The 22,211-nt window shown below is 33.6% G+C and overlaps 3 protein-coding genes across 4 annotated transcripts; all 3 read left to right on the forward strand.

Annotated features, from left to right (window-relative positions):
- The first annotated feature begins 201 nt into the window (after window positions 1-201).
- Window positions 202-2,578, forward strand: LOC145749453 (serine/arginine-rich splicing factor 6-like). Of its 2 annotated transcripts, XM_082565219.1 has the most exons (6): window positions 202-286; window positions 372-604; window positions 1,211-1,424; window positions 1,617-1,861; window positions 1,945-2,046; window positions 2,128-2,578. In XM_082565219.1, the coding sequence occupies exons 2-6, from the start codon at window positions 387-389 to the stop codon at window positions 2,186-2,188; spliced, it is 840 nt and encodes a 279-aa protein (XP_082421345.1). In that variant the 5' UTR covers window positions 202-286; window positions 372-386; the 3' UTR covers window positions 2,189-2,578. The 2 variants fall into 2 exon arrangements, with proteins under 2 accessions (XP_082421345.1, XP_082421346.1); XM_082565220.1 differs by lacking the exons at window positions 202-286; window positions 372-604 and adding an exon at window positions 871-896.
- Window positions 2,579-3,461: 883 nt separating this feature from the next.
- LOC145749445 (tyrosine-protein kinase Src42A-like) lies at window positions 3,462-9,383 on the forward strand. Its single transcript, XM_082565211.1, has 11 exons — window positions 3,462-3,664; window positions 4,095-4,196; window positions 4,655-4,790; window positions 5,529-5,650; window positions 5,750-5,913; window positions 5,993-6,161; window positions 6,309-6,467; window positions 6,758-6,936; window positions 7,204-7,360; window positions 7,666-9,127; window positions 9,226-9,383. Exons 1-10 carry the CDS (start codon window positions 3,535-3,537, stop codon window positions 7,875-7,877), a joined length of 1,530 nt encoding a protein of 509 aa, XP_082421337.1. The 5' UTR covers window positions 3,462-3,534; the 3' UTR covers window positions 7,878-9,127; window positions 9,226-9,383.
- A 1,382-nt stretch (window positions 9,384-10,765) lies between these two features.
- On the forward strand, window positions 10,766-20,949 carry LOC145749438 (DNA-directed RNA polymerase I subunit RPA1-like). The gene is made up of 37 exons (XM_082565202.1): window positions 10,766-11,081; window positions 11,205-11,409; window positions 11,589-11,738; window positions 11,803-11,928; window positions 12,047-12,171; window positions 12,308-12,384; window positions 12,520-12,675; window positions 12,786-12,858; window positions 12,921-12,987; window positions 13,152-13,271; window positions 13,357-13,543; window positions 13,715-13,905; window positions 14,125-14,283; window positions 14,502-14,643; window positions 14,726-14,891; window positions 15,059-15,179; window positions 15,247-15,402; window positions 15,478-15,661; window positions 15,909-16,037; window positions 16,105-16,299; window positions 16,358-16,520; window positions 16,677-16,784; window positions 16,851-17,016; window positions 17,104-17,304; window positions 17,385-17,623; window positions 17,830-17,997; window positions 18,060-18,189; window positions 18,324-18,490; window positions 18,697-18,856; window positions 19,001-19,115; window positions 19,190-19,309; window positions 19,384-19,514; window positions 19,593-19,696; window positions 19,770-19,860; window positions 20,025-20,142; window positions 20,227-20,391; window positions 20,496-20,949. Exons 1-37 carry the CDS (start codon window positions 11,005-11,007, stop codon window positions 20,606-20,608), a joined length of 5,265 nt encoding a protein of 1,754 aa, XP_082421328.1. The 5' UTR covers window positions 10,766-11,004; the 3' UTR covers window positions 20,609-20,949.
- Window positions 20,950-22,211: the final 1,262 nt, after the last annotated feature.

Below are 22,211 nucleotides of genomic sequence, written 5' to 3' on the forward strand. Positions count from 1 at the left end.
TTTACCAATGAAACACATTGCTTGTAAATAAAAATAATAAAACTAGATCTTAATGACATGGTGATATTGTCTGCACCCTGTGAATTACAAAATATTATCTCGAATTCACTCTGCACAAACAAAAGTTTAGACGCTGCACAAACAAAAAAATTATATTTTGAGGATAAACGTAAAAAGCCCATTTCTTATTTCCTGGATCAGAGAATAAGCGGTCACGTGATTTATTTTCAGATGCCATTTTCGGAACAGTATTGTCCGAAGCGTGGAAGCACGATAAAGTAATTAGGTTGGTGTTAGACGTTGTTGTAATTTGTTTTGATAAATTTTTATTTACTTTGTATTAACTGTGAATCCTTTTTTGTGATTTTTAGTATTTTTAATCAACGATGTCGGGTTCTAGAGTTTTTATTGGCCGGTTAAGTCACCGAGCGCGGGAAAGTGATGTGGAAAAGTTTTTCCGAAGTTATGGACGAATTCGCGACATTAATTTGAAGAATGGATACGGGTTTGTGGAGTTTGAGGATTCTAGAGATGCGGGGGATGCTGTTTATGACCTCAACAATCGGGATTTGTGTGGAGAGAGGGTCACCGTTGAGCATGCAAGGTTTGGACTTGATTTGATAAATTATTTTAGTCTGTCAGTTAAAAATCAATTTCTTTAACAAATATATAAAGATATTTTCCCCAGTTGTTGCCCGTTTATTATTATTTTTCTTATTTTGTCGCAATGTTAAATTATTGTCCGATTGTTTACAAAATGAATAAAAAAATGTGAATATTCAGGTTCTGAGAGAGAGAGATGCGCTTTGCCTTCTTTTCTTTAATCTCTTTTGATGTTAAGACGATAGTGTAACTAGATGATTAGGATGTTGATGAATTTAACTGATGGCTATGATGTAGAACTTCTTTTTCTGTCTTTTAGTTTGTCATATTAGCTGGGGTTTAAGAGGGTCCCGAATTTATTTGTCCCAAATTTACTTTAAATTTTGATATTCCAATATAGCTTCAAAGTGTCCCATTTTTCATTTTACTAGTTAACCCAGTCTCAAAACAACACTTAAAATATCATAGAGGTGGTGAAATAAAATTAGTATCATCCTGAAAGTTTAACTTAAGCCAGCTACAAATTACCAAGTTAGAATTTCCAATAAATGTATGGTGGTGGGTTGTTGCCGAGGAAAAGTTATTGAGACGATATTTTCATCACTAGAGGGGTTCCACGGAGCCGAGAATTCGGAGGAGGAGGAGGAGGAGGTGGAGGAAGGGATTATCGACGTGAGTACCACGGTGGTGGAAGGAGGGATGATAGAAGGATAAACTATTACGAGAGTCGAGCTATCGGGAAGTATGGACCTCCAACAAGGACCCATTATCGAGTTATTGTCGAGAATCTTTCAACAAGAGTTTCTTGGCAGGATTTAAAGGTTCTTGTTTTGTGTTTTATCGTCAATAATACTTGTTTAAATAGTTTGTTATTTGTTTAAATAGTTTGTTTTTAGGGCTGAAATTTAACAAATGGGATAGTACTTTAAAAGGTTGTTGGTTTCAAGTTTAAAACTGAAAACCTAAAATTATGAGGTTTATCACCCTTAACACCATCCTTAAATTTATTTCAGGATTACTTACGAGAAGCAGGGGAGGTGACGTACGCAGATGCGCACAAACATCGACGGAATGAGGGTGTTGTCGATTTTGCGACCTACGAAGACATGAAGCGAGCCATCGACAAACTGGATGACACGGAGATCAATGGACGAAGAATTCGACTAATTGAGGATAAAGCAACACGAAGCATGTCGAGGAGTGCATCTCGGAGTAGGTCAAGGTCACGATCAAGGTCAAGGAGTCGATCTAGATCTCGGTATTTTGCGTTCTTTGTTTCAAGTTTTATTATTAAACCACAGAAAGTCTGACATGGTTTTTACACTTTTTTTTCTTTTTTAGATCTCGCTCCCGTGGACGAAGCAAGAGAAGTCGATCAAGGTCAAACTCAAGGCACTCAAGCGTGTCAGATATGAAAAAGGAGAGAAGAGACTCAAGATCAAGGTAAGTTTTAATTAAACAAAAAGTCAGTGCTTGTGTAATATATTCCTACCTTGTTACATGTTAAACACCAATTATGCTCAGGTCTGTTGAGAACGGGGACAGAAGATCTTACAGTCGGTCTAGATCACCAGACAACAAATAAAGAGGAAATGTTACCTTGAATGTAACCAGTATTAACTCTTTATTAATTAACTTTTGTAGTGATGCTTATTAAGCACCAATATTCAACATGTAGTGATGTCAACTGAATAACATTTTTTGTAATGGAATTCAACTAAATTGCTTTTAACATTATGTGTGTTTGTAGAACTAGTAATTACGCATTTTTAGCCATTTTCTCCCACATTTGAATATTGTTTGGTTTAACTCTGTTATAATATTGTGAAAGTAATTATTTTAAATGAATTTTCAAGATGTTAAAAGTTTTTTTTAAATGCCTAAACTTAATTTCTTCGTTAAAATTAATCCTAGTTGCAGAAAATACTGTTTTGTTTCTCAATATTCAATGAAAATAATGTAAATACATTTCGTTTTTAATAACTTTTTACGTTTTTTCCAAATTATGGAGAAAGTCTTTAAAACTTTGTGTTGATCCTGACTTGAACAAAGTTTTATGGATTTTTCCACGTTAAGCGATTTTATTTAAGATTTTTCTGTTCCGTTAGTTGGCGTGCTGGGATAATATTTTGTCGTTTCACCGTCCACAAACTCATTGGATCACAATAGAGGTGGACGTCGGGTGATAACATAAAATCTTAGAAAACAATACGCTGTTGCTCAATGAAGTTCAGGAAATGTGCGCTATTGGACGTTTTTAATTAATAAAAAATAAGGCTTTTAATAATTAGCAAATGACACAAAATTCTTAAATGCCATATCAATTGATTTTTTGTTTGTAAATCAAGTTGGAATCACAGGCTAATTAATTTATCAAAAGCAATTGTATATTAAACTTTACTATTAAAACTATAACTTAAACAGCAAAAAATACAGTAACGTATTTAACGAAAGGATTTTTTTCCATTTAGCGAAAATCAGCTGATTCTATTTTTGGTACTTTCCCACGCTTATGACGTCACAAACTCAGTAGGGCGTTGAGTCACTCCTAGAACTTTTCTCAATGACAGGGTTATAAGAACTGTTATTTGTCTGCTTAGTTGCTCATTGTCTATTAAATCGTAATAGTTGTGATTAAGGTGCGAAAGTCGTGTTGTTGGTTCGTATTTTTATAAGGATTGTTTATTTCTAGTCAGACAGTTACAAAACTAAGTTTGCTAAACAGGGATAAGATATAACTGCATAACAAGCAGACAAGGTTAAATTTAGATAAACAGTTTAAGGCAGTTTTCATTTATATTAGTTTGTTCCCTATTTTAACTAAAAGTGAAATGTCAATTTTTTGTTTCTACAGGCTGTCTAGTAACTTGAAATTGAAAACATTATTTCTAAAACATTTGGAATGTGAAGGAAGGGAATAAATTATTAAAAATGGGTTTTTGTATTTCAAAACTTCGAAAACATTGTACTTGTTGTTTTAAGAAGAGTGAACCAAGTTTAAAATACTCACCAGATAATTACAACCAAGATGGAGGAAGCAGTAATGTCACCTACTTGCCTGGTAACTTTAAAGTTATTTAATTTTACCACAATAAGTTGATGTTTTCATTATGTTTTGCTATTTTTATTCTATATATTTATATTAACACCATTTAAGTTTCTTAACAATTTTTAATTTAATGTAAAAATAATAAAATTACATTTAATGTTAAACTGTTTATTTAAAAATCTTTTAACTTTTGTATTGTTATTGTTCTTTATTAGTCTATTGTTAATTATAAACCAATCTAACAATGTTAATTGTGAAACACATATAGACAATAGTTTATTGTTTAAACAATGAGGTTAATTGTTGGTTGTTTTACAGGTTTATTTTTATTGTTATTTTAACAATGTAATTAAAATAACTGAATAGAGATTACTTGAAAGTTGTAAAACAAAATGAGTTTTACTAATAAGTTATTTTACTTTATTTTGAATTTAATTTACAGACCGTCCCAGCCCAAATCCACCACCAGACCAGATAGAGGATTGTTATATTGCTCAGTACGACTACCACGCCAGGACCCACGATGACTTGAGTTTTAACAAAGGTTTGTTGTTTGGTATGAAGTGTTTTAAATGTGACAAACACAAAAGGTTATCGGTGTGTGTTGCTGGTTTGAAACTATTCAAGTGAAACACTATTACCTGGCAATTAATTAACATTATTGGAGGTTTACAACATGGGATATGGGGTTTAATCCTCACTGCTTCCCTGTTATTCTTCAAAATGACTTTAAAAATAGCATAAACTTCTGCTACGCAAAAAAACAATCAGCAGTTTACTTATAGAGCAATTGTATTCAATAATATCCCAAACTGCCGATGGCAACCTCAAGACTGTGTTGGGGTTAACAAAATTCCTTTATAGCAATGGAATTGACAATTCACACCAATAATAAACCATGCTGTAATCCTTTACATACAAAATAAAGCAGAAGTAATAATAGATCTTGTATACATATACATACATAACATAGCAAACCTAATAATAAATCTTGTATTACAGGTGATCAAATGATAATATTGGATAGAGATCAGGGGGAATGGTGGCGCGCAAGGCTGATAAACAGAGTAGCCCAAGTATTAGAAGGTTACATTCCCTCCAACTACGTGGCCCCATATTCCTCTCTGCAATCTAAACCGTAAGTTTAAGATGAATTAAACCTGGCTATTGTGTGTTTGTTAATTCACATTATAAACACTTGTGTGCCAATAACACTTTACACTTGGTTTAATTTTTTGCTTAGTTTTAATATTCTACTTTAGACTTAATTAACAAAATAAATTCAAGTTAGTTTAGTGTTGTCATAGTGTTGACTATTCAGATATGATTGACATGCTTGGGTCTACTAATTGGGTAACAACAAAAATGAAATGTTTTAACAAATTGAATAATTAGCAATAATTGGGTGTTTTTGTTGAACGTTTAAACACAATTTGTTACATTTCAAAGATTACTCTAATGTTTTGTCTTGTTAAAAAGTTTAGTAAATTTTTATATATTACAGTAAATTGTTATTTTTATTTGTCAATTTATAGCTACAACCAGAATTTAAATTGGTTGTAAAATAAAATTTTATTGGGTGACAATTTTATGGCCTGTAAAAAGCAAAATTTAATTAAATTTAATAAATCTCGATGTAAACTTTATTGTAAAACATAAGAATTAAAGTTTAAATCATTGTGGTTAAAATGTAATGATTTACACATAAATAAACTAACAACATTTACATTTGTAATTATAAGTATAGAAACTTGTATTACAATGTTTAGATATTAAGTATTAAGCAAACATAATAGTTTAACTCAAACCAATAGCTTACAGTTAACTTTCCTTACGGTTAATTGATATAAAAGTTTTATTAACTTTTGTTTTACAGTTGGTACTTTGGTAAGACAAAGCGCTTAGATGCAGAGAGGTTGTTACTGATGAAACAGAACGAACATGGAGCTTTCCTTATAAGAGATAGTGAGAGTAAACCGGGGGATTATTCACTTACAGGTTACTATTCTTGTTTTAACTCTGTTAATTTGACACTATTAATCTTATGTTAAATAATGTTTAAGTTTTGTGCAACTCTTAATTTGTTTTAATTTTCAGTAAGAGATCGGAATGAGGTCAAACACTACAGAATAAGAAGAGCTGATGCTGGAGGTTACTTCATAGCAAGAAGAGCGATCTTCACAGACTTAAGTGAGCTTGTTGAGCATTACAAACAACAAACTGATGGGCTCTGTGTTGTGCTAAGAACCCCGTGTTTAAAGGTGGGAGTTTTACAGTGTGTTCTATTTTATATATTCACCAAATTGGGGTATTTATTTAATTTTATGTTTTATTTTAAAGCTTGAAATCCCCCAAACTGCTGGTTTGTCACATGACCTGGCTGATAAATGGGAGATAGATCGAACTTCTTTAAAGTTGATGAATAAGTTAGGAGAAGGTCAGTTTGGTCAAGTTCATGAAGGTTTATGGAATGGAAGTACGAAGGTTGCTATCAAGACACTTAAAGTTGGTCAGTATTTCAGTTATATGTGGTTTTGTAAGATTTTATATATTTGTTGGACAGTGCAGATTACTGAACTTCAAAGGGTTATTTGAATTCAATTATTAGATAATTCACTGTATCATGAATGTTATTGAAATAAAAAATTTTTAACAGGTGCTATGGACAAAGATGAATTTTTAAGAGAGGCTCAACTAATGAAAAAGTTACGACATCCAAAACTTGTCCAACTTTATGCTGTATGTACCAGAGATGAACCGTTCTATATTGTAACTGAACTAATGTGTAATGGGGGACTCAATACTTATTTACAAGGTATACAATATTCTATACATGTGTTGCTTAATATTTAACCAATGATTAAACAAACAGAATACGTTTTATCTCACCCAGTAGGTTTCTTTATTTTGTTTACTGAAATTTGAAAGTCAATATTAAATTGGCACCAACTTGATCAATATTATAACAGTAAAATAAATTGTTTCTAGTGGTCATTCATTTAGGTGTAATAAAATAAACAAATACAGTTAAACATAAATTCCTTGTGATGTTATGACCATGTTAAACTGTCGCATATTCATATAAACAAAGTGCTTATATTACAGGAAAGGGTCGGGACTTGCAGATACCAACCTTGATTGACATGGGGGCTCAGGTGGCCGCTGGAATGGCATATTTGGAATCCAAGCGATATATTCACCGTGATCTTGCCGCTCGTAACATTCTGGTTGGCCAGAATAATATTTGTAAAGTTGCAGATTTTGGACTAGCTCGAGTTACTCAGGTTTGTTCTTAGTTGTAAAGAAGGTATAAGGCTGCCAGTGTGCTTTAGTGGTTGGAACTTTTGGCTTAACTTCTGATGTTGCTTTTATGTTATGGCATCTTTGGGTAAGGTGGTAAAACTTCTGTCACTTTTTTATTGGGCAATTATCTTTAATTATATCTAAAACTGCCAAGCCAACTTGGTTTACTGCTGTAAAATGGCCTTCTTATATCAACACAAAAAAAGCAAACTAATGTAGCAAATATAAAACCTTTTGAACTTGTTTAGAATGAAATTTACGAAACAAGAGAAGGAGCAAAGTTTCCAATAAAGTGGACGGCACCTGAGGCAGCGACGCGGCAAATTTTCACGATAAAATCTGACGTCTGGTCGTTTGGAATTTTGTTGACAGAGTTAGTTGGACACGGTAGAATGCCTTATCCTGGTAAGTTGTAACTTTTATAAATAGTTGCCGTACAAAAAAAATTTATTAAACTGTTTTTTATTTTTAACTTCCAGTGTTAGTTTTTTATGATTTAAACTAATAAGCAAAACACACTTTTATGTTTTATTGGGGCCCATAAAAAATCTTTTAATATTATTACAAAGAATAAGATTTTTATTGGCCAATAAAAAAGACTTTTAAATTCAACATTTTAGAATATGCAAATTATATTTTACTACTGAATAAAACCTAATGTTGTGCTGTGAATAAAACAACAAACTAAATTAAACTAAAAACAATTTCAGGAATGAACAATCGGGAGGTCCTGGAGCAAGTTGAGAAGGGATATCGGATGCACAAGTTGGAGGGATGTCCGGATCCTCTTTATGACATCATGTTAGGATGCTGGGATTCTGATCCTTCTCTTCGTCCCACATTCGAGACCCTCCAGTGGAAGTTGGAGGAGTTTTATTTTGTGGATGATGGAAACTACAGGGAAACAGATAACATTGGATGAAAGTCATATTTAATAATAACATTATAATGAGGTCATCCTATTTATTATTTGTTTGAACTGGTTGAAATGCAACATTCATTTTAGAAGAAATTCTGCTGATAAAAGTATGGACAAATCGTTAAAAACATAAAACTTGGCCATTGGTGTCATTAAACTTTCTGTAAAATGTTACAAAAATTGGACGGTTTAGAAAACTAAATCCTATTTAGAGTTGTTACTTGGTGCAATTGATATATACTTACTACATTTTTGTGTAGTTATTTTAATATATTTTTGGTACATTTTTAATTTTATAATCCTTAAATTAAATATTGTGACTTTATTTTTCTATCCATCATGTTGTACAACTTAGTGATTGGGTTAATTTTGCATTGTGCTTTTTATTGATTGTTTTATGCAATGATTTTGTGCCTTTTCCTATTTCATATTTTTTAGTGTTTTTAACTTTTGCCAAATCAGACATATGTGATGGTAAGCTATATTTTTGTTTAAAGGTTTTGTCCTCACATGCAGTATTTTTATCTGTACAGCTTACGGCCATTTTGTTTTTATTTACACCTGTTGTGTTTTTTCCAGTTGTGCCTAATGTTTAATATTTCTGTGCACTTTATGTCATATAAGTTATATAATTCCTATTGGTTGTCATGACATTGATTATTAACTGACGTCATCGTTTACAATTAGTTAATGTCATTAATTAAATTTGTTAATATCATTGTTGAATTGTCATATATTTATCTATTTTAAAAGGTACTTTTACTTGTTGTTTTTAACATTTTTGTGAAATTTTATGTTTTTTGTTTTTTTCTGTAAAACGTTATTTCCAATTGTGGAAAGTTTTTATTTTATTGTTGAAGTGATTGTAAAAATGTTTATTACAACAAATGCACAATTCCCCTAAATGTTAGGTAAAACATTATTTAAACAACTTATATAAAAGTAGACCCCATGGCCAGAGTTAACAGCCTATTACACTAAAGATGTTTGTTGTCATGGAGAAAATTTTACTTCGGGGATTTATATCCTCCAACATCTCCGGTTGGATTTTAACAACTGACATTGTACTTTTGCTGTCGTATTGTGTTCTTTTGCCTTTAAAAATGAGGATAAAGCCATTTTATTTGATTTCTATGGCAGGCGAAAAACTTTGTTTTGATGATAGGCCACGTGTTTTTCTAGGTTTTGATGTAAATAATTAATAATACAGGTGTTATACATAAAAGCAGCGTAACGTTATTGTCATTAAAATTGTAAGTATCAGTTAGTAATATTTAGATATTTGGGATTTATTTTGTTTTCGTATTTGTTTTGCACATTTAAGGTCAAAAATTATATTTTATATGTTTAGGTTATGCGTGCTGCCAATATGAAGGATATAAGACCTGTCTGCCTTTTTATTCTTTATTTTTGTTCTTTATTTTTGTTTATTTTTGGATCTTACCTGGATATTGATGAATTAAATAATATGAAATACTCCATGGATATTTTGTATCAACCTATCTCAGAAAGTGACGTTGTTCAAACTGAGGGAATTAAATTATCGACAATTCATGGACAAAATTATTATTGTAAGTTACCCGAAGTTTTAAAGAAAACAAAAACAGAGGAAAACTTCAATCCTCAAGTTGACTTCCCAACTTCATTATTATTGACTCCAATTAAACACGATGGCTGCCTGAGTGTGGTGAAAGGTTGGTGGACCTATAAGCTGTGCATTGATGGAGATATTCAACAATATCACAGCGAGGATGGAATTAAAATGGGAGATATCATTGAACTTGGGAATTTCAAGTCAGATTTTGATTGGATTTCAGAAGGAAAACTGAAATCAAGTTCCTTTAAACAACACAAGTTGAAAAAGTATCACAGTCAGTATTATGATAATGGAACTAAATGTGAATTATTGGACTTGTACCGCAAGACTGAAGTGAGATATTATTGCGATGAAAGTGCAAATGTTGCTTACATAGACAGAGTGGACGAACCAATCACATGTTCTTATATTATCTCTGTTAAATCTCGTGACCTTTGTGTTCACCCTTACTTCAAAGTTGAACAAAATAGTAACAACAGACGAGATATTAAATGTCAACCTATCTTAAGTATTCAAGAATTTGAAGAATTTAATCAAAAAAATGTTGACCAGAAAGCTGTCATGACAAAAAAAGAATCCAAAAACAATTTGGAATTAAGTTTTGATCGAAAACCTGAACTTGATATTAAGTTCTTTAAAGACACGAAAGAGACAGCGATTTATTTTATAAAAAGGTTTATAAACCAAGAAAGATTGGATAAATTAAGCGCAGAGCAGCAACACAAGTTAGTTGACCTGGTGATTGATCATTTTGATACTTTTAAAGATCTACCAACTGCTGATAAAGCCAGGTTGGTCCAAATTGAAATCGAGGCATTTTTATTTGAACACGAATTTCTGAACCAGAATCCAATCTCGAAAATTTTCGGAGGATTAAACTTACCTGGCACTCAGGTGAATAATGTTAATATTGAGGTTTATGATGTTAACAATATTGATAAATTAGAGGGTTTAGATGATAATCTTCAAGATGAAAGTATTCAGCAATTAGAAGAAGATTTAAAAAAGGAGTTGGAAAATGCTGGAATAGTCGACGCTAATATTAAAGTTCATTTTATTTCATCGAAAAACAGTAAAAATTCAAAACTGTCAAACACTGAGGCAATTCAGTTTAAAGAAATGTTGATGGATATTGTTGGAAGTTCTGTTAAAGAACAATCTGAAAAGGATAAATACCAAAAATTAAACAACAATTACAACATGGTTTTTGTGAATGGGGCCTTTAAAGAAATTGGTGACAAGAAAAATAAAAAAGAGCAAAATTCTGCCCCAAAGTTTTAAATTTTTGTTAATTTTTTGTTTTAAAGATTATATAATTGTGCCTATTATCACCACTGTATTAAATATTCTATGCTATGAGGTTACAACTTGGTTTAATGTTGGTGTAATATGTGTGTGTGCAATGTTTTGTGTAAAGTTTAAATGTTGGTTTGTAAATGTTGCTGTTAAACAGAGTGAATTTATTTTTGTTTATGGATTGTTTAAAATATTATTTTTCTGTAGGTCAAGAATTAGGAAACTCAAGGGTTTAAAATGTTGAAAAGATTGGGAATCCCCCACAAGAATATATCAAGTATCAAGTTTTCCTGCTACAACGCTGATGAAATAAGGTAACTTTAATCTTTTAATCTTTATTTCAAATAAATATCTCAGGGACATTCAGTCTTAGATTTAATTTTTACAACAGCTGGGGGCTTGTGGTAACTTTAATTAAATCTAATTTTTCTATGCAGGCAACTAAGTGTAAAGAAAGTATCAAACCCTCACACTCTTGATGTTCTATTGAACCCAACTGAAGGGGGGTTGTACGACTCCACGTTCGGTGCTGCAACCAAGGATGAAGTTTGTTCAACTTGTGGGTTGGGAGCAGTTCAATGTCCGGGTCACATGGGTCATATTGACCTCCCATTGCCTGTGTACCATCCTTTATTCTTCAAGGTATTTTTCTTTTATTTAAGGCTTTAAAATACCTGAGGGTGTGGGGCCTATAAATTGGACATTTATACTTTTATATATATATATATATTGTAGTTATGTATCAGTTTGTGAACTCTATTCTATTTAAATGTTAATTTTGCATTAAACACTATACACTTATGATCAATATTTTCTTACAGACCTTATACTACTTGTTGAGGGGATCGTGTTTAACCTGCCAGAAACTTTTGATTCCTCGCGATAAATTGTTGTTATTTTCGGTTCAACTTGATGCCCTTGAAAGTGGAATGGTACAAACTGTTTATGCACTAAAGGATGCTTGTAATGAGGTAAGTTAAAAATTTAAATTGACTTTCTGCTTTTTGAAACTAAAACGTAAATTTGTTGTTTCAGGCCAAGATCCTGACCTCAAACAAGAAGAATGACGACAACGTGACATTGCAGGAAGTGCAGGAGAAACTGAGGCAAGTTTTAAAGGAACATTATTACAAGATGAAGAGCAGTAAAGAGGGAAAACTGGTGGGTTAAATAAAAATAATTACTTTTATTAATAAGATTAGCCAACTTTTTAAACAAATATCACACAAAGTTTAACCGTTACGTTATAAGAACTAATCACATTCCAATCTTATCTTAGGAAGAGGAAAACACTGATAAAAGGGAAAATGGTTGGTCACGAAATGCTTCAGAATTACACCTGGAACTCGTGCAAGAATTTACACATCTACTTGCTAAGAAGGTTTCAACTTGTCCTCACTGCTGGTAGGTTTATAGTATAAGACATTTTGTATCTACTTTAAAACATCTTTATCCTTGGCTTGGAGTGGTTTAAAACCAAGTATATTTATGTTAGTTTTGTACCGGATAAAAATATGAATAAAATATTGTTATTTTTCAGCTCCCCAGTTGGCACTATCAGAGCTGAGCACAACTCTAAGATTTACATGACAGAAGCTGCAGAAAAAGGAGCTAAGAGTAAAAGTTTTAACCATTTTTGTTATTTACTAGAAGCTTAATATTAAACCTAACAAATTGTACAAATTTATGTAGTTTTGTTGTTATGGTCTACTGTGTAAACCATGTATACTCCTAATAACAATCGTTTTTTAGTCTCAGCAACCCAATCTTTCCTCACCCAATCCAACATCTGCGACCACATCTCGAAGCTGTGGGAAAATGAGAAATCAGTTTTATCGCGAGTATTTGTTGCCATGGCCGATGCTTCAGGAAAGGAAAATATTGATCAAAATATCTTTCAAATTGATGGTTAGAAAGCAGATTTTTGTTTTAGTACCGATAGTGTGATGGCTATAAGTGTATCTGGTGTCTATATGTAAGGTATTACTAACCTTTAACTTAAAATTATGTCATTACAGATGAAAATGGTCAAGTTAAAACAAAAGCTGTCGATGTGTTTTTCCTAACTGCTCTTCCTGTCCCTCCTTCAAGGTAACATAGTCATAAGTTAACTATAAGTTTACTTATACTTACTTGTGATCTTTAAATTCTAGGTTCAGGCCTCTTGGGATAGTGAACGAAACTCAATTTGAGAACCCACAAACAACATCCTATTCAAAGGTAAACTCAACAGTAGTTTGTTAACAACTCATTTTAGAGTGTGGTTTCGTCGTAAAATCTTAGATTAAATTATTTACTACACCTATAGCAATGTAATGGTAAAGTTTTAATTATACTAGCAGAAGACAACTGGATTTTAAATTGGCGTTTTTACTTTGTTGTAGATTCTGATGGATTGCAATATATTGCGAGCGTTAATGCGCAAGTTGAAGCAAGGGGAAGGAGTTGAAGATATCGGCGAAATAGAAGAAGATGTGACTGTCATGGGAAAGAAATTAACAAGGGTAAGAGGTTGTCATTGGTTAAACTTAGTTTAAGTTAACTTATGACTTGTTGGATTGGATTCTAAACCGGCGTTTTTCCAATCAGATGAAAAATAAACAAGGAGATTTACTTGCAAGTGTCCCGGGCAAAACCTTGTCAGAGAAGTTGGGAAATGCATGGAATCGACTTCAACAACATGTCAATTCCTTGTTCGACAGCGACCTTGATCGGTTGACTTTAACCTCTGGGGAAAAAACTCCCGGAATCAAACAACTTCTTGAAAAGAAGGATGGTAAGTTATTGAACCTTTTTAAGTTTAGCAACAACATTATTTTAGTTTGGTGTAATTTTGACTTTTTTTTGTAATTATGTAATTATTGTAAATGTTTTTTCATTTGTTTTGAGGAATGATTTGTACTCGCAAAGTTGATGTTTATAAATGTGTTTGTTGATTGACTTCTAGGCTTGTTCCGTAAGCACATGATGGGTAAAAGGGTAAACTTTGCAGCTCGCTCGGTTATTTCCCCCGACCCCTACATTGCAACAAACGAAATCGGGGTACCTTTAGTGTTTGCAACAAGGTTAACTTACCCCACCCCGGTAACCCCCTGGAATGTTCAGAAACTTAGAAAAGCTGTCATCAATGGACCCCTGGTAAGTCTTAGAACTGTGACATATTGTCATTGGTATTTACAGTAATTGTACTAATATGTAAACTTGATACTATTTTATATTTACTGGGCTTATGACAAGCCTAACTAAGCTTATTGGTAAAACAGTTAATGGTTGTATCTAATCTTTATCTATTTAATGGTTGTATCTAATCTTTATCTATTTAATGGTTGTATTTAATCTTGTTATTCTTTCACTCAGGTCCACCCAGGTGCCACCCACGTTGTGGATGATGGGCGAGCAACTTTATTAAGTCCAACCGATAAAACTCAGCGGGAAGCTGTTGCTAAGCAACTGATTGCTGAGTCAAAGAAACACGGAGTTCTTGGCGAACCCAAAGTTGTGATGAGACACATTGAGGTAAGGACAAAATTTTAATAAATTACTGAGTTGGCAAAACCAGCTCAAGGTACTGGGTATGATCCCCACTACTTAAGTTACACTATAAACTCTGCTAAGCTATCACTTAATTAGCAGATTCATTATCGGGCAATTATAATCTATAATAACTAAACTGCCAAACCAAGACTAAATGGTGGTAACAAATATAACCTTAAAATCTGTATCCAATTATTTAGTCAGGTGATGTTATGTTGTTGAACCGTCAACCAACTTTGCACAAGGGATCTATTATGGCGCACAAAGTTAGAGTTTTACCAAAGGAAAAAACCTTGAGACTTCATTATGCCAACTGCAAGTCTTACAACGCTGATTTTGACGGTTTGTAACTTGCTTGACTTTTAGGTTTACATTTTGGTAGGTCTGGACCTAATTTACCATTTTACTCATAACTCTTTCACAGGAGATGAAATGAACGCCCACTTCCCACAGACTGAGCACTGCAGAGCAGAGGCCTACAACCTGATGTTAACGGACAAACAATACCTGAGTGGGAAGGATGGGAAACCTCTCAGTTGTTTGATCCAGGATCACATGGTCGCTGGGGTCAATATTTCAATGAGGGGACGGTAATTAATTATTGTGTTAATTATTAATTAATTGTAATTTGTGATATAAAATTAAAAAATAATAATATTGGAATTAAACAATATTAATGTCAGTGTTTGTTTATTTCTCGGTTAAATTAAACTTATGATTAAACGTGTCCAGGCTTTAACTAAGGTTTTATTTACAGATTTTTTGAGCGTAGTGATTACCAACATTTACTGTACAATGCTTTAATGCATCTTCCTTATAAAACAAAGTTGTTGAAACCTGCAATTCTGAAACCTAAACCAATGTGGTCTGGCAAGCAAGTAGGTTAACTTTAAATTATTAGTTTTTGTGGTTGTTTTGTAATAAACTCATTTCCTTACTTTACAGTTATTTAGCAGTTTATTAATCAACATTATTCCTGATGGATTGCCTTTAATTAACCTAAAAGGAAAATCAAAAATTGGTCCCAAGAACTGGCAAAATAGAACACAGAGGATTCCTCTTTGTGGGATTATTGAACCTGGTGATATGTGCGAAGCTGAGGTTTGTGGTTTGATTCCTGCTTACGACATCTTTACATCAAGTTCATATTTACTAAAATGTTAACTTAAATCACAGGTTATAATCAAGAATGGTGAATTGTTATGCGGGGTACTGGACAAAGCCCATTACGGGGCAACAGAGCATGGGTTGGTTCATGCTACTTATGAGTTATACGGAGGAGATATTAGTGGAAGGTTGCTCACTTGCTTGGCTCGACTGTTTACTTGTTATCTCCAACAATATAGAGGATTTACACTAGGTATAAATGTTGTTTTTTTAGGACAATTTTTTGTTTTTTTTAGAGCTTAATTGGTGTTAATTTGCCCAGTTTTAAATTGTTGACCTAATATTAATTTTGTTGGATTTTAGACTTTAATAGTATACAAAATGAATCTGACGACAGCTGGAATTTAACTCAGGACCTCATGTATTGATGTCTAATAAACAACTCCAATATAGTACAGTTTATGTTTGTTTGGTATGCAAAATACAGTTAACTTTCCTAGGTGTTGAAGACATTTTGGTGACCTCAGTTGGAAATATTGGAAGGAAAACTGTCATAGAAACCACCAAAAATGATGGCATGGCAACCGTTGCTAAGACACTCAATGTTAAAGATAAAGATAACGAAGAAGGTAAAATTATTACAAATTTTCAAAATATTTTTACATTGTTACGATTGAAATTGAAATTTATTTGCAGCTGTGACAGATGCATTGTGGTCGGCTCATGTTGACTCGTTGTTACCCAACCGTAAAGGTGAGGACAAACTAGCTGCAGTGGACCACGCAATGAAAAGAGTCAGTAACTCAGTGAACGATCAAATTGCAAAGTGGTGTACAGGGAATGGACTCATTAAAACCTTTCCATCAAACAACCTTCAACTTATGGTTATATGTAAGTTGTATCAATACAGTAGACTCTGTAGTTTGTTTAACACTGAACCTACTTCCAGCTGGAGCAAAGGGAGGAGCTGTGAACTGTATGCAGATTAGTTGTCTGCTTGGTCAGATAGAGTTGGAGGGGAGGAGACCTCCTCTTATGCCATCCGGAAGATCGGCTCCTTCTTTCAAACCTTACGACACAACACTGAGAGCAGGAGGGTTCATTTCACAAAGGTAAAATCGTTACAGACAATAATTTTAATTGAATGTTTATACAAAGGTTTTAAGATGATATGATTTGGTCACCTTGCCCACATTGTTTCACATGAAAATAGTTTGCTTTAATAATATAATTATCATAAATAAACTTTAATAAACAATGTTTTTTAGATTTTTAACTGGCATTCGACCACAGGAATACTTTTACCATTGCATGGCTGGTAGAGAGGGTTTGGTGGATACAGCTGTAAAGACAAGCAGAAGTGGTTACTTGCAACGGTTAGTCTTACAAAACTCATTTATCCCCAGTAACATGGCACAATTTAATATTAACTTAATTTTTAGTTGTTTGATTAAACACTTGGAGGGCCTGATGTTGGCTTATGATATGACAGTGAGGGATAGCGATGGTGGAATATTACAATTCCTCTACGGTGAAGATGGAATCGACATCAACAAGACCTCGTACTTGCAGCAGAAGCAATGTAGTCTCATTGTGGACAATCACAAGGTACAGCATAAACTGTTTGGTTAATTTGTGTTTGTGGCCTAAGAATTCATTCTAAATTGGCAAGGTTTTATAAACAATTTATTTTAGGCCATTGAAAAACAACTTCCATCTATGGACCAAATATCAAACGTAATTGATTGTCGATCAGCCTCCAAGAAGTGGAAGAAATTCTTGAAATCGAAGCGAAAGAGGGAGAAATATTTGAACCGGCATGGATTGGAAGAATTACCAAGAACTTCAGGGTTTTTGGAGTTTGCAAACGAACAAGAAAGTGCAAGCATCTCAGTGGTAAACTTTTATATTGGACCTTGTTAGCTTTCTAAGTTTTTTTTTAAGCCATTTTTAAAACCTGCTTATTTTAAACTTAGTTATCAAGCATGTGGAGAAAGTTAGAGGAAACTAAAAAACAAGAATATTGCACACGAGCTTCAAAATATTCGATTCCTGACCCAGTTCCAAGTTTTTATCGACCTGATCTTTACTTCGGGTCAACTAGTGAAAAGTTTTATATAGAAACTAAAGATTACCTCAAACAGAATCCTTGTTGTTTACCAAAGGATGAAAACCAAAAACCTGCACTTGGATATCATGGGTTAACTTTAAACAAGTAAGTCAATAACTACAGATTTTTATACTTTTTTGCGGGGGGATTATTTTAAGATATTGTTGACTCAATTTTTGTTCCTTTATTAATAAACTGTTTTGGTTTAAATTTAAGCTAACAACAATTTTACATTCTTACAGATTGCTCGATGTTAAGTTTTTATGACTTAATGACAAACATTCTATTAATTTAACTTTTTAATGACACAGGCTTGAAAGTCTTCTTAAAATGAGGTACCAACGATCGTTGTGCCAACCTGGTGAGAGTGTTGGCTTGTTGGCAGCACAGAGCATCGGGGAGCCCTCCACTCAGATGACCTTGAACACTTTTCACTTTGCTGGGAGGGGGGAGATGAATGTCACACTCGGTATCCCCAGGTGAGTTTCACGTTTAAATTTTTAAAGTTATTTATTATTTACTTTTAACGTTTTTGTTTCAGGCTACGGGAGATTTTAATGATAGCTTCCAAAACAATTAAAACTCCGCAAGTGACGGTTCCTGTATTGGAAGGCAGACAAAGAAGAGCAAAGAGACTTTGCAAGGAGTTAACAAAAGTTATTCTCAGTCAGGTGAGTTTAACTGTTTAATATAAATGCTATTGACACTTAACTTAGAAATTGTATTTAGTCTAGTTATAATCACAATAGAAGTTATTCAAAACTTGCTTTATATTAACTTTGAAATCTCAAAATTCCATTTTCAGGTTCTCCAAAAGTTTAGTGTTGAGGAGCGCCTGGTGGTGACCGGAGGTGGGTCCCACGGCGACCGATACCGCAAATGTTCCATCAAACTCAACATTCTACCTCAGTCTCAGTTTAACAAGGAGATGGCACTTGATAGAGATACTGTGCTCAAATACATCGAGAAAAAGTAAGTTTTTGGTATTTTTAGCCAAATTTTCTGATTTATTGGTTCGATAATTCAAAGTTTAGAATCTACAGCTGATATTATTTGTGTCTAGAAACTGTGGGATTTTGTATTAACATCTGTCCAACATTATCTTAAGCTGGTTTACCTTAAATTGCCTCATGAATAAAATCCAGCTTTTAGTAATAATCTGAAAATTTTGATTCTAGTTTCTTCCGATTGTTGCTGGTGGCGATCGGGAAGCAAATGAAGAAGCGAGCTGAGGAGGGATTGGTCATCGATCAACGTGTTGCTAGGGAAACGTCGAGGAGAACTCAAAACGAGGAGTTAACTGATGTTGATCAGTTCCATGACACTGATACCCAACAGGTTTTTTTCTCATTATATTTAATTTAAAAACTGCTTTTCAGCCATCACTGTTGTGTTAACAGTAATTAGTTGATTTACATAAATTTCTATGTCCCAACTTTTTTAATGATCCTACAACACAATGATAACATTTTAATTCCATAGTTTGACGAGAGCAAGAAGGATGAGGACAATGATGAAGAGGCGGATGATGGGGATGCAGGAGCTGAAGATCAAAAGAGGAAGAAACGGGAGGACGTGGATTATGAAGAGCAAGATAGTAAGTATAATATTCCAAACTTTAAACTCCCATAAAACGTACAAGAATTTTTTCACTTTAATTTTGTTGTTCAGATATAGAAGAGGAGAATCCTGTCAATGATGACATAGTTGATGATGATGGTGATGTCACAATGGGTGATGGTACATTTGGTGGACATGTCACAATGGGTGATGATGTCATAGAAGATGAAGGTTTAAAACAGAAGAATAAATTTTTAATTTACAAAGTGTTTTTTATGATTTAAAATGACTTTATTTTTGTTTAGATCTAAACCACTCAAGCATGTTGGATGCAACGAGTATTGAGATTAGAATTCAAGCCGTGAAGAACTTGGGATACGGAAGCATTTCAGTTGAAGATTATGAATTTGATGCAAATGAGGCTGGATGGTGTAAGGTAAGTGTTTAAAGTAAGCTTGTACATATGTGATGTTTAGTTGGTTATTGTATAGTAATCTTATATTTTGTTGTTTAGGTTACTTTGCTGATGCCTTTGACCTCAGTTCAAGTTGATATTGTGAGTTTGGTTCGCCAGCAAGCTGAAAAGAGTGCGGTGAGATCAGTTAAAGGATTGACAAGGTTATTTGAATTAATATATTTACTTTAAAGTCTGTATTTAAGTTAATTTGCTATTAATTATGTTTTTTTACAGATGTATTCTGACACCAGCACAAGCAGACACAGGTTTAGTAAACTTTGTCTCCGAGGGAATCAACTTTCATAAAATGTTTGAAAATGAAGATGTAAGTATTTGTAATCCTATCTTTGAAGTAGGAAGATTTAGTCCTAAATTATAAACTTTGGCCCAAGTTAGATCTGTTAGTGTCTGCTTAAATTTAAGCTGCAGATTTGTAATTGGCTTACCAGGTAAAGCGAGCAACTTAATTAATTCCAATCTTTCTTGCAGAGTCTTGATGTTAACAAACTTTATTGTAATTGTGTCCACTCGGTGGCTAATATGTACGGAATTGAAGCTGCTAGAAGGGTTGTTGTTAAAGAAATCGCAAACGTTTTTGCTGTATATGGTAAGTTAACTGTATTTTAAAATATATATTCTTCCAGTTAACCTGTTTCGAAAAAATTTAATTAAAATTTAAAATATCTTCCAGGGATTGAAGTTGACCCTCGACACTTAAGTCTGATTGGAGACTACATGTGCTACGAAGGCAAGTACAAACCGTTCAACCGTGTCGCTATCGGGTCATGCGTGTCACCCCTGCAGCAGATGAGTTTCGAAACAACGATGACCTTCCTTAAGAGTGCTGCCCTTCACGGTCAGTTTAACATATATTAATTATTAATTACTTTTTTTTGGGTAAACCTACTGTTGACCAGCTCGGAATAAAATCAAATATTATTAAAATATTTTGTGTTGCAGGATCTTCAGACAGATTAACTTCTCCTTCTGCCAGAATCGTTGCCGGCAGAATAGTTCGATCCGGAACCGGAAGCTTCGATCTCCGCTATCCAGTCCACAAGTTTGCCACCTAGTTGTGACGTCATAAACTTTATAGTTTGGAACAATTAAGGTCATCGCACGAGTGTTTGTTTGTTCACACTTGGGGGTGGTTCATGTTTTGGAGACTTATTTAACTCACTGATGACGTAAACGTGACGTCATGGAACTACGTCACAACACTGCCTACGTAACATCGCTGCCAACAACAACTATATTGTTAACACTGTCGTTTATTTATTTATATGACATAAAATGTCGATCTTTTTAGTTAACTTTAAACCTGGGTTCACACCGTTACAACAATAAATAAATCGAACATCGGCGGTTAATTTATTTACATCCAATAATATTTGGGACGATAAAATGCACGAGGTAGGGGGGTTCATTGTGGGTAAATTTACCCTCGTCAGTTAGATTCGCGATGTTCGACCACTTTGTTATATTCGCTTAGTTCAAACACATCGTCTGATGCTTGTGATATGTTTATGTCACTGTTCGTTGTTTGTTGCCTCATTTTAGGTGATGACGTCATCTGTAGTGGGTCTGACGTAACTTTAGGTGGTTGTGACGTAAATGTAACTCTTAGTTTGTCCAGTATGGACCAAGGGCTGTAAGTAATTGGGGGTTTAGTTTGGTTTAAACTACTACTTCTAATTCTAAAACATGGTAATATTTTATCTAAAACCTTTTACAAGTGACGTCATACTATGTAGAACAATTATTGTTTTTACCTCTTGTAAACCATATAAGTGAAAAACACCGTAATGTTGACCACTAGGGTCGCCCCAAGTCCGATCATAACGCTCGAGTAGGGAGATATTTTGGATTCAGATCTCTCTTCTTCGGTAACGTTTTCTGTTGACATAAAAGGTAAATTAAGTGTCCTCTTTAGTCATTTCATGATTTTAATCTACTTACTTATGCACTGCGGCATGAGGTGACTCCACGACCCGTTTCTGTAGCAAGTTGTGTGGTTTGTTCCCACCATGATGTAGTCCTCAACGCAGGAGTAAACCAACTTTGTTCCTTCGTTGAATCTCCGGTGAATGTGCAAATATGGGATGCCTGGGTTGCCACAGCCAGTTTCTATGGCAAATCAAGTTTAGTTCTTATTATATCTTTTAGTTGGTGATTGGTATTTATACAAAGAGTAAATGATTTACTTGTATCACAAATATCTCCTTTGTACCCGGGTTTACATTTGCAAGTAAAAGTAAAATCTTCTCTGGACAAACATTCCCCGTCGTACTTACATGGAGTTGATAGGCAGGGGTCTTGTTTTGCTGCGAGTATTTATAGTTTTATGATTCAGTTAAAGTTTCTTGTTTACTTTAAATGTTACCTCTTTCGCAGTTAGTTCCTTCCCATTGCGTTGGGCAGTTACATTTATAATGATTTATTCTCGTATCGTCACAGGTTCCTCCATTTATGCATGGGTTGGAGTCGCATTCTTGTATATCTATTTCGCAATATCTTCCGCTTGTTCTAAATACAATTTCATCTTTATAACAAGGAGGGTTCGCAATTTAACTCAAATGTAACGAAGAAAAATTAACTAAAATAGAGCAAAGCGACAACTAGAACTAACAAACAATACACAACACATACAATTTGAACTTGATCGATCCTGTTATA

The sequence above is a fragment of the Corella eumyota genome, chromosome 4 (assembly GCF_963082875.1).
Source record: "Corella eumyota chromosome 4, kaCorEumy4.1, whole genome shotgun sequence".
In the NCBI taxonomy this organism is placed as follows: domain Eukaryota; kingdom Metazoa; phylum Chordata; class Ascidiacea; order Phlebobranchia; family Corellidae; genus Corella; species Corella eumyota.

Bases quoted from the DNA above. Each gene is read 5' to 3' on its own strand.
- LOC145749453 (XM_082565219.1), top strand. From the start codon at position 387: ATGTCGGGTTCTAGAGTTTTTATTGGCCGGTTAAGTCACCGAGCGCGG. The intron at 605-1,210 runs GTTTGGACTTGA...TTTCATCACTAG, and splicing joins GTCACCGTTGAGCATGCAAG to AGGGGTTCCACGGAGCCGAG. The intron at 1,862-1,944 runs GTATTTTGCGTT...TTTCTTTTTTAG, and splicing joins AGGAGTCGATCTAGATCTCG to ATCTCGCTCCCGTGGACGAA.
- LOC145749445 (XM_082565211.1), top strand. From the start codon at position 3,535: ATGGGTTTTTGTATTTCAAAACTTCGAAAACATTGTACTTGTTGTTTT. The intron at 3,665-4,094 runs GTAACTTTAAAG...TTTAATTTACAG, and splicing joins TAATGTCACCTACTTGCCTG to ACCGTCCCAGCCCAAATCCA. The intron at 5,651-5,749 runs GTTACTATTCTT...TTTAATTTTCAG, and splicing joins GGGGGATTATTCACTTACAG to TAAGAGATCGGAATGAGGTC.
- LOC145749438 (XM_082565202.1), top strand. From the start codon at position 11,005: ATGTTGAAAAGATTGGGAATCCCCCACAAGAATATATCAAGTATCAAG. The intron at 18,491-18,696 runs GTAAGTTTTTGG...TTTTGATTCTAG, and splicing joins CTCAAATACATCGAGAAAAA to TTTCTTCCGATTGTTGCTGG. The intron at 20,392-20,495 runs GTCAGTTTAACA...TTTGTGTTGCAG, and splicing joins TAAGAGTGCTGCCCTTCACG to GATCTTCAGACAGATTAACT.